This window comes from Tachysurus vachellii, chromosome 17 (genome assembly GCF_030014155.1).
Source record: "Tachysurus vachellii isolate PV-2020 chromosome 17, HZAU_Pvac_v1, whole genome shotgun sequence".
Classification (NCBI taxonomy): domain Eukaryota; kingdom Metazoa; phylum Chordata; class Actinopteri; order Siluriformes; family Bagridae; genus Tachysurus; species Tachysurus vachellii.
The window spans coordinates 693902-706244 of record NC_083476.1 but is presented as its reverse complement, the minus strand read 5'-3'; the positions used below and the strand labels follow the sequence as shown (position 1 = coordinate 706244).

The 12343-nt window shown below is 37.7% G+C and overlaps 1 protein-coding gene across 1 annotated transcript in view; it reads left to right on the top strand.

Annotated features, from left to right (window-relative positions):
• The first annotated feature begins 1980 nt into the window (after positions 1–1980).
• The window catches only part of stk10 (serine/threonine kinase 10), a 33622-nt gene continuing 23259 nt past the window's right edge, over positions 1981–12343 (top strand). The window contains exons 1-2 of the mRNA XM_060891172.1: positions 1981–2389; positions 10940–11104. Of these exons, the coding sequence (XP_060747155.1) occupies positions 2243–2389; positions 10940–11104 (312 nt within the window). The 5' untranslated portion in view covers positions 1981–2242. The remainder of the gene's footprint in view (positions 2390–10939; positions 11105–12343) is intronic.

The window sequence follows — 12343 nt, the reverse complement described above, 5'->3', positions numbered from 1 at the left end:
CATGGAGCTACATAGAACAAAATCAGACCTACATACTGTAGAACAACACAGAGCTAAGGACTTTAAGTAAGTTAATACAAAAAGCTATAAGACAATACACAAAACAGCGCCGACTAGTGTACATACTGTTTATTCTGCAGTACATTGTGTAAAACTATAGTATTCTGACCAAGAGGGTTGTATTTAAACATATCTACACTTAAGTAATATATACAGTAATATATAATAATATATTATATATAATATAATATATATAATATAATATATAATAATACAGTAATACAGTTATATGAGTTATTCTAATGAATTGTGCAAAACAGCAATAGACTGAATGTGCAATAGACAGCACGTACTCAGCCGGATTTGGTGGTGCTGTAGACATGGATGTATATTGGATGCGTGTGTATTTGATTAGTGATTAGTGATGTGACATACGGCTAAGTACGGTGACCCATAACTCAGAATTTGTTCTCTGCATTTAACCCATCCAAAGTGCACACACACAGCAGTAAACACACACACCATGAACACACACCCGGAGCAGTGGGCAGACATTTATGCTGCGGCGCCCAGGGAGCAGTTGGGGGGTTCGGTGCCTTGCTCAAGGGCACCTCAGTAGGCCACGACTTCCCCTGCAGATGCAGATCAGTGCAGTCCACACAGCTGAGTGTGTGTGTGTGTGCTCATTTTCCCATTTTGCATCCGGAGTGGCCGCTGTGTGTTACTGCTGTGCCACCATCTTGGAAAAGGTTTTTCTCACTCACATGAGTGTCTTAGGGAGGACCCACATACACACACATACACACCACACACACACACACACACACACACACACACACACACACACACACACACACACACACACACACACACACACACAATTGATTTGTTAATGTTATTCCAGTGGCTCTTGGCCCTGTTTGTGTAGTACTAGATACTGGACATCATCTGAGAGAAAGCATCATCTGTTATTTCTGTTCAAATATTAATGTATCTGCTGAAAATAATTTATTTCATTCTTAGTTAGTTTTTTATTTAATTCTTTATTAATAATACATTTCTTACTCAATTTACTGTATATGTAAATGTATATGTAATTCTTTAGCATTCAATATTTTATATTTACTTAATTTAGTGTGACGTTGTGGGATTCTGTGCTAGTATTTATAAGAGGTTTTTTTTTCTGTTTTATGTACAAAACTATTTTAGAAGAAATGTTTTTCTCTGTATTCAACTGATGACCACAAGATGGCGATATTGTGCAGTTTTTCATTAAAACTGTCTTTAGTACCTATTTGTATAAAATGTAAAGTTTACTTAATATTCACCAAACATTAAATGTTTAAATAAATATTGTTCTGGAAATTAAAGCTAATCATTTCAAATAACCAGAAAAGAGAACTTGTTGTTGTTTACTTGTTGTTTAAAAGAGTCTGAAAGCTTCTGTAAACATCCAGATGTGTAAATGATCCTGAATTATTATCTCACTTTAAATCATGTTGTTTTTCTGCTTAATTAATATTCTAAATATTCATCAATTAACATAATAAATGTCAAATAAAATTTATCTACTTAAGATCATAATATTTAAATATTGTAAATGATGAAATAAAATGTTCCACCCCGTTACGCAAATAAGGGGGCGTGGTTTGGAAATGGTGGGCGGGGCGTGTTTTGGAGTTGTGGACAGTATATAGATGGAGGTGGGCGGAGCGTGTGCTGAAAGGGGGGCGATGATGGGCGTGGTTTGGAGAGGGTGGGCGGGGAGTGTGCTGAAAGGATGGGCGGGGCGTGGTTTGGAGTCGTGGATAGTTTTATAGCTTCAGACGCTACAGGTGGGCGGGGCTTGTGCTGAGAGTAGGGGGCGTGGTTTGGAGTCGTGGATAGTTTTATAGCTTCAGACGCTACAGGTGGGCGGGGCTTGTGCTGAGAGTAGGGGGCGTGGTTTGGAGTTGTGGACAGTTTTATAGTGAGAGCTTCAGGTGGGCGCGAGACGTTAGCAGGTTGTCTCGTGTAACTCGGGATGCGTCCGTTAGCATTGTAGCTCATTTCTCTCGAATTGCGTCGTGTTTAATTTCACTCGTGTAATTTCACTCGTTTTTTTTTTCTCACAGCACATTTTATATATTGTTTGTTGACGATGAAGTTTGCTGTGACACCGTGGGGTAAGTTTGTGTGAGTAAAATCTGACACAAACATCGTCTCGTCTTTAAACGCCCTCAGCGCCAGTGTTTTATTCAGCATGTCGTTGTTCGGTAAAATCTTCCGTTTCCCGACTGATAAGAAGAAAGTGAAGCAGTATGAACACGTCCACAGGAACGTGAACCCGTCTGACGTGTGGGACCTTGTGGGAGAACTGGGAGATGGAGCTTTCGGTAAAGTTTATAAGGTGAGTTTAGTTTCATCTGTCAGATATTTAACAGGAGACTTTTTCCTCCTTCACACACTGTACAAACCAGTTTAACTGCATTGGTGCTGTCATCAAGTCTGTTACACACACACAGTGTCATCGCAATGTATCTCAGCAGCATCACGATACTTTACTTCACGATACTTTACTTCACGATACTTTACTTCACGATACTTTACTTCACGATACTTTACTTCACGATACTTTACTTCACGATACTTTACTTCACGATACTTTACTTCACGATTCATTAATTCACGATACTTTACTTCACGATACATTACTTCACTTTGCTTCACGATACATTACTTCACGATACTTTACTTCAAGATTCATTAATTCACGATACTTTACTTTACTTCACGATACATTACTTCACTTTGCTTCACGATACTTTGCTTCACGATACTTTACTTCACGATACTTTACTTCAAGATTCATTAATTCACGATACTTTACTTCACGATACATTACTTCACTTTGCTTCACGATACATTACTTCACGATACTTTACTTCAAGATTCATTAATTCACGATACTTTACTTTACTTCACGATACATTACTTCACGATACTTTGCTTCACGATACTTTGCTTCACGATACTTTGCTTCACGATACTTTACTTCACGATACTTTGCTTCACGATACTTTACTTCACGATACTTTGCTTCACGATACTTTACTTCACGATACTTTACTTCACGATACTTTACTTCACGATACTTTACTTCACGATTCATTACTTCACGATACTTTACTTCACGATACTTTACTTCACGATACTTTACTTCACGATACTTTACTTCACGATACTTTACTTCACGATACTTTACTTCACGATACTTTACTTCACGATACTTTACTTCACGATACTTTACTTCACGATACTTTACTTCACGATACTTTACTTCACGATTCATTAATTCACGATACTTTGCTTCACGATTCATTAATTCACGATACTTTACTTCACGATACTTTAATTCACGATTCATTAATTCACGATACTTTACTTCACGATACTTTACTTCACGATACTTTACTTCACGATACTTTACTTCACGATACTTTACTTCACGATTCATTAATTCACGATACTTTGCTTCACGATTCATTAATTCACGATACTTTACTTCACGATACTTTACTTCACGATACTTTACTTCACGATACTTTACTTCACGATTCATTAATTCACGATACTTTACTTCACGATACTTTACTTCACGATACTTTACTTCACGATTCATTAATTCACGATACTTTACTTCACGATACTTTACTTCACGATACTTTACTTCACGATACTTTACTTCACGATACTTTACTTCACGATACTTTACTTCACGATACTTTACTTCACGATACTTTACTTCACGATACTTTACTTCACGATACTTTACTTCACGATACTTTACTTTACTTCACGATACTTTACTTTACTTCATGATACTTTACTTTACTTCATGATACTTTACTTCACGATACTTTACTTTTTTATTTACGGTACTTTACGATACTTTACTTCACAATACTTTGCTTCACGATACTTTACAATACTTTACTTCACTATACTTTACTTTTTTATTTACGGTACTTTACGATACTTTACTTCACAATACTTTGCTTTACTTCACAATACTTTACTTTACTTCGCGATACTTTGCTTCGTGATACTTTACTTTGCTTCGTGATACTTTACGGTACTTTGCGATACTTCACTTCACGATACTTTACTTTTACTTCACAATACGATACTTTACTTCATGTTACAGTATGATTGTAATGTATCTGAGGGGAGCAGCATCACGATACTCGGCTTCGTGATACGATATCTACAGATCTTGTGATATGTTCGGTATGAACGCACCATACAGTCGTGTTTAATTACAAAGTTTGTGTTTAATGTATTTCATTATGTAATGCTTAATATACTAAAAACTAAATAATCAACTCCTCACACTAAAATAAATATATAATAAAATACAGAGACATTAAAGTCAGCTTAGGGAAGGGAAGGTGTGTCAGGGTAACAGAATGAACTGGTCAGATGGGTGGGGGGCAGAAATCGGCTGACTCTCCCATTAATAGTAGTCGGACCTGATAAACCGATGTAATATCACCAGAGCAGTTTGGGTAACAAGTGAGTCATTAAATACATCTTCAGACAGCAGTTTGTACACACGTCCCTCCCTACAGCACGACCTTCAGAAGATATCTGGACTAAAATAATGTCTCAGTTCAACTGTAGTGTCAGCTGTAGGACATCTGTAGGAATAATCACTGGGCTTCAGTGGAAATGTTTTCTTCTAAACATCTAAACATTCAGACAATACTCAGTTTAACTCGGGTGTTCTATGGATAAATGAACTGACTGAGTTTATCATACACCAAACCTGGATGACATGGAAGTCCGCTAAGTAATCAATCAGGGAAATAGGGATCATTTACCAAATGTAATACAAATCCGTTTCACATGTACCGTAATCACGTATTAAACATTCTTCTGGATTATATTTATGTTGTGTTTTTAAGGTTTTTATCTGACTTACTCAGAAAAAGGTCTCTTGGAGGTTTGGATCGTTGGAGTAAAGTACAAGTCTTATGAAATAAAGCCTAACTAACATAAAGTACATTATTCCCACCTCTTTTTAGCCCTGGGAGTAATTACGACTCCACAAATTCCTGTAAATTTGGGGTGAGATTACACATGAAATGGGATTATAATCTCCATGAGCTTCCTGCACTGAGCGGAAATCCCTGATTAAGTTTTCGGGAGGAAGACAGTCAGTTTGTGGGTTTGGCTGGAATGATAATTACACGACTCGTTGTGACTGCCTTCGACACGTCATAAGCCCACGTTTACCTGATTAAAGTTAGCTAGTTCATCTGAGCGTGTGAACCATGATACAGCTAGTTTTGTGATGTAGGTTTGTTAAAGCATTTATATATTCGGTTTGTTTCCTATCTAAGCATGTTCAGGTTTGAGTTAGTTCACAATAAACACCGTAAACTGTCTTCGGTTTGCTGGTAAACGTGTCCAATTCGATCGTATGTGGTAAAAACATACACACACACATTCTTAACGAGTTTGTAAATGAGATTTAACATGATTCGTACAATCAGGAGTCACGTGTTAGAGTCACGTGTTAGAGTCACGTGTCTCTTCCTGTAGTTTTTAAATCATTTTAAACCATAAGCAATATATTGCTAAGTATATAAATATAAATAAGTGCTCAAGGTCTAACAAATTCACAATTTGTATTTTGTCATATTTGCAATAAACCAATAATAATAATAATAATAATAATAATAATAGCAATAAACCAATAATAATAATAATAATAATAATAGCAATAAACCAATAATAATAATAATAATAATCATCATCATCATCATCATAGCAATAAACAAATAATAATAATAATAATAATAATAATAATAATAATAATAAATAATTTTTATTTACACACGTGGCCTTTGTCTGTCTTTCTCTGTTCCTTTCCTGGAGACTACAACACTTAAATCAACTACAGGTGTAGAAAATATAGCATATAGGTGTTTTTCTGATTGTTTGAGTTCCTTAGGTGTGTGTGTGTGTGAAGTGTGTGTGAAGTGTGTGTGTGTGTGTGTGTTTGTGAGAGAGAGTAAACTGTTAAAAGGACAGGACGGTGGTCTGTAGAGGGTGAAACACATGTTGCTGACAGAAAGCGCAAGTTAATCGCTGCACCTCAGACGTGTTGGTTGTAAGTGATAAGACATTTACGTGGGGGGGGGGGGGGAGAACTGAAACTGTGACACTCCATAACCATCTTCACCTTTATCCTTCTCCAAGAGCTTCAAGGTTTCTCCAAATGTACAAGAAAATCTTGGATTCAGTGTCAGACAAGACATTTGTTCATTTTACATAAAATAAAAATAATTCAAACCGTATAACCAAAGTTTTGGTGGTGAAAATGAAGGATTTAAAACTTAAATATATTTAACATATGATGAAGCTTACGGTTAACTTACTTTTATAGATGGAGTGTAAGGTCTTTTTTCTGTGTATTTATCTTTAGCCATATCATTTGAAAAGTGATTTTTATATCCAAATTCCTCTTGTTAATATTTACTCACATTATCTCTTCTTTTTCTGAAGACTTGCTGTATGGTACAGTGTCTGTGTTTAATGGTCAGGGAGAAAGAGGGGGATTGTTTTTATTTATTTATTTATGTTTGAGGGGGGCACGGTGGCTTAGTGGTTAGCACGTTCGCCTCACACCTCCAGGGTCGGGGTTCGATTCCCGCCTCCACCTTGTGTGTGTGGAGTTTGCATGTTCTCCCCGTGCCTCGGGGGTTTCCTCCGGGTACTCCGGTTTCCTCCCCCGATCCAAAGACATGCATGGTAGGTTGATTGGCATCTCTGGAAAAATTGTCCCTAGTGTGTGATTGCGTGAGTGAATGAGTGTGTGTGTGTGCCCTGCGATGGGTTGGCACTCCGTCCAGGGTGTATCCTGCCTTGATGCCCAATGACGCCTGAGATAGGCACAGGCTCCCCGTGACCCGAGGTAGTTCGGATAAGCGGTAGGAGATGAATGAATGAATGTATATTTATGTTTGATTCAAAAGAAATTTCCAATTTTCAGCTGCAATTGTGTTGAAATGTAATTAATGGGGGCAAGAAGTATATAAATATGTATTATTTTATTATATACAAGCATTATTTCTATACGTGTATCCCTTTAAATCATGGATAATATTCCGTATTTTAATAACTGAAACAAAAATAATTAAGTAAATATAAAATGACATCTTTAGACATATTGTCACAAAACTCTAGGTTTCAGGGTTGTCCTTAAGAAATGAGTCTTGAATGCAACTTACAATAAAATTAAAACCCACATTGCAAAATGTTAAAACACACATTTTACACACACTGTTTTATACTTAGAGCATCTTGTTAAGTAGGTAATACTTTTCTTGCTAATCAGTGTTTATAAGCTCCCTCGGTCATTATGTCACTGTACAAAAAAGCTGCTAACTTTTCACGCTGTGTATATTTTGCTGTTCAGCTACTTAAGTAGATGCAGCATTCATAGCCTGGTGTGTTTACACAGGGTGCTAATTGGTGTGTAGTCAGCGTAATGACATTAAAGTGTTGTGGTTGCAAAATGACTACAGGAAGTTTGTCAGCTCTCAGGGGAAGCAGGTCGACTACAGATGAGTAGTTAAGACCCCCGAATTGAAGACACTGTTCATTTGTGGCTAAAGTTCATTGTCAAGGTTTACTACTTAAATTATTATATTATTAACTAGAACGAAAAGAAAAAAATGATAAAGTAACACAACTAACCATAACACTAAAAATGATGAAGACTCATCACAGGTTACCCTGTAATTACAGACTGAACTGAGCATGATAGCATTTTTATCTCCGTGCATTCGAGCTACATGTTGTAGGAAACCCACAGACAATAACTGTGATGTATTTAGTGTAGATTTAGATCCTGTGTCTGTGTGTTGGTGGATTAAACCATTATAGGGACTCGTTTAAAAAATCATTATGATCTGAGAATTTATTTCATTTTTCACCAGCTGTGAATCTATTAATAATAAACGACCGTATTTTATACAACGTAAGCTCGGCCTTGTTCCTCTGTTGTGTGTTATCTGTCTCTCAGTTTTGATCTACGAGTACTTCCTGTTCTCTTTTTCTTTCCTTTTTACTGTTTTTTTTTTTTTTTTTTAACACAGGGATAGGCTTCTGTGTTTGTTCAGATTTTTTCCCCTTCGGAGCCGTTGTTTAGTCTGACGCTCATCTACAGCTTCAAGCCAAACCGATAAACAAAAAAAAAACTTTTAAGTAATAAAATATTGTTCCTTACTTTTATGACCTTACCTTTTTTTTTTTTTTTTTTTACATCAATAACTAACTGGTTCTAACTTAATAAATAGTAATGAATGTTTATAATAAAAATGAATGACAATAACATAAAAGTAATATATGGGTATATGAATGAAGTCATGTATAAGATTCTTACCAGAATAATAACTAGTAAAAAAAATATTTTAGCTATTAATCACTTTTATAATTTTAAATTTTTATCTGTAATGTTGAAACTAAAGTGCTACTTGTGTGTGAAGGTTAGAGGACATCTCCGAGCTCAGGGCAACGGAAATGGGTTTAACGTGGTTGCAACTTTCACAATTCTCACTTCCTCCCACTTTTTCCAGCAACGGTGATTAACTGGGGGCTTTCGCGTTCGCACACGCAGCCTTACATGAACTCTGTGTGAACATGCAGGCTTTGTGTCCTCCAGCTCATCCTGAATTTGTATGTACAAATGTGCAATTGCACATTTTTTCACACTTGCACATTTGTACATCCGATTTTGTCTACACTGTACATGTCATTCTGTTACACTGTGGAGCTTCTGTCACTAAAACAAATTCCTCGCATGTGAAAACAGTAAAGCTCTTTCTGATTCTGATTCTGAACACATTAAACACCACGTATGTGTTTTTGAGAACAGACTTTCAGGAGTTCTGCTTTTAAAGTAAATACTCCTTCATCTGAAGATTTGATTTCATACAGTGTGTGTGTGTGTGTGTGTGTGTGTGTGTGTGTGTGTGTGTGTGTGTGTGTGTGTGTGTGTGTGTGTGTGTGTGTGTGTGTGTGTGTGTGCGTGTGTGCGTGTGTGCGTGTGTGCGTGTGTGCGTGTGTGCGTGTGTGCGTGTGTGCGCGTGCGCACTGTGTGTGCGTGTGTGCGCGTGCGCACTGTGTGTGCGTGTGTGTGTGTGTGTGTGGGGCCATGCAGTGTATTGAAGTCAGGACATTGTAAAGGAGACACTTAGGTGATGATGTCTTTAACATCCAGAGCGTGACTGTCGTTGTTGTCAAAATAGCATCCCTCATCTTCCACAGGAATATTTCATACTTGTTCTTTATGTATATACACTTTTTGTCATGGTGTTATGACGACACCTGATGATGCTTATCTGTCTTTTCCTTAAAGCTGTGATCATCTCAGTTATGAATGAAACTGAGCCAGTTAATTAACCCTAACCTTCATAACTGTCATACTGCTGGTCCAGGTACTGTAACACACCGGGGGAAATCACTATCCACCCTCTCTCGTGTACATGAGATGACTTGCATTATTTTTATATTCCGATGCATTTTTGTGATGTTTTTGTGGTTAAAATTAATTGTTTTAGCACCTCTGTGAGATTAAAACAGGACCTAATCTTCAGGCCTGTTGCATCTCCATTCAAACTGTTTGTTTTCCTGATTTTCTATAATGGTGATCGTTTCAGAATCAGAATCAGAATCAGAAAGGTCTTTATTGCCAAGGATATACTAGAATTTGTTCTAGTACAGAAGCTCCACAGTGTAAACAGAATGGCATTGATAAGACATGACGTATATAATAAAGACAGTTGTATGTACAGTGGAAAAATGTGCAAATTGAAATATAAGTAAGTAAGTATGTGTAAATAATGTAAGAATAGAATAAAATCGTTTACGGTTGTGATCACAGTGACACGGGCGTGGTGTGAAAGCGGTGTTCGCTGCTTCAGCACAAAAAGATTAGTGAAGCAAAAGACACAAAGTCTTTATGAAAACAGATAAAACCTACAGCACATCCTTGTGAAAGTTTGGTACCTATTACAGCGAGCCAGAACAAACCGATGCCTGATGATCCTCACAATTTTAGGGTTAAATTAAAAAAAAAAAAAGAGAAACAAACAAACAAAATAAACCAACTAACATTTGACTTAAATCGTGACATTAAATGAGTTTAAATTTCTCTCTATATGCTGAAACTTTTGTATGGTCCTGGTTAAGATTTAAGTGGAACAGCCTGAAGCGCCTGAACCATTATGACCGTGTCAGAATGTCGCTCGCAGTAGAAACTTGTTGAACAGGAGCAGAACACAAGCAGCACGTGTTAAAGCTCAGGCTAAACATGTACATTAGCTACCCAGCGTCAGTATCGGGCTGATGTAAGAACATCCAACAAAATTGTGTGTCAGATGGCAGAGGAAACGTATCAGATCTTGGAGGGAAAAATACGATGGGAGCAGGAATCGGAAATTATTTTTATTATGACATTTAAAACATTCTATTTTTTTTTTATGTGAATTATTTGTACTTAAAAAGAGGCCATTTTAAAGCCTAGCAGTTTTGAACATGATATCTGATCATTATCAGTGTTGTCTGACGCTTAAGGTTTCATTATCACTACTGGAAAAAGAAGGAGATATTGTGCTATCTCTGGTTCTGTTTATTGCACTTCTTTAACAAGGTCGCTATGACGTCTCATCGCCTTGTCGTTGTTGTCATGGTGCCGGTGTGCAGTGACATCATCAGCGAGTCCCGATGCATCCTACTTGTTTGTGTCATGGTGTCATATCTTTAGCTTCAGTGTTTCCTTCTGAAACATAAACATTAGCATCGGTGTGGAAATGTGCTGATTTTTTTTTTTTTTTTTTTTAAATTGTGATGATTTTCTTTATTTATTATTTATTTTTTTAATTTTCAGGCCCAGAACAAAGACACGGGCATCCTGGCAGCTGCCAAAGTGATCGAGACTAAGAGTGAAGAGGAGCTGGAGGATTACATCATAGAGATCGACATCTTGGCTACGTGCAACCATCATTACATCGTCAAACTGCTCGACGCCTTCTACTACGATCAGAAGCTATGGGTAAGATTAGCCTGACTGTTTCATGTAAAACCTCCACACATAATCACCAACACACTGCTGTAAATTCTCTCTCTTTTCTCCCACTTCAAAGATTCCCTGTTGCAAAACACTAGAGACGTCTTCCATAAACATTTAATAAACATTTTTACCTCTAAACTTGTATATATACTTACACTTAAATCAACAATAAGTTGAATATTAATATACTTGTAAGTTATTAAGCTTTAAAAGCAACTTTTTTCTCTGATGCATAACTAAACTTTGAGTATCAGCTGATATTTATATATTTACTTATTCTTTTTTTATATTACGGAAATCACTCTGATATGCAGTGAAACTTAAAGAAAAGAAAGCTTTAACATTACAGGATATTTGAGTGATTGTGAGTGAGTGTGAGAGAGAGAGTGAGTGAGTGTGAGAGAGAGAGTGAGTCGTGTGTGTGAGAGAGAGAGTGAGTGTGTGAGAGAGAGTGAGAGAGTGAGTGTGTGTGAGAGAGAGTGAGAGAGTGAGTGTGTGTGAGAGAGAGAGAGAGAGTGAGTGTGTGTGAGAGAGAGAGAGAGAGTGAGTGTGTGTGAGAGAGAGAGAGAGAGTGAGTGTGTGTGAGAGAGAGAGAGAGAGTGAGTGTGTGTGAGAGAGAGAGAGAGAGTGAGTGTGTGTGAGAGAGAGAGAGAGAGAGTGAGTGTGTGTGAGAGAGAGAGAGAGAGTGAGTGCGTGTGTGAGAGAGAGAGAGTGAGTGCGTGTGTGAGAGAGAGAGAGTGAGTGCGTGTGTGAGAGAGAGAGAGTGAGTGCGTGTGTGAGAGAGAGAGAGAGAGTGAGTGTGTGAGAGTGGGTGAGTGTGTGAGAGTGGGTGAGTGTGTGAGAGTGGGTGAGTGTGTGAGAGTGTGTGAGAGTGGGTGAGTGTGGGTGAGTGTGTGAGAGTGAGTGAGTGTGTGAGAGTGAGTGAGTGTGTGAGAGTGAGTGAGTGTGTGAGAGTGAGTGAGTGTGTGAGAGTGAGTGAGTGTGTGAGAGTGAGTGAGTGTGTGAGAGTGAGTGAGTGTGTGAGAGTGAGTGAGTGTGTGAGAGTGAGTGAGTGTGTGAGAGTGAGTGAGTGTGTGAGAGTGAGTGAGTGTGTGAGAGTGAGTGAGTGTGTGAGAGTGAGTGAGTGTGTGAGAGTGAGTGAGTGTGTGAGAGTGAGTGAGTGTGTGAGAGTGAGTGAGTGAGTGAGTGAGTGTGTGAGTGTGTGAGTGAGTGTGTGAGTGA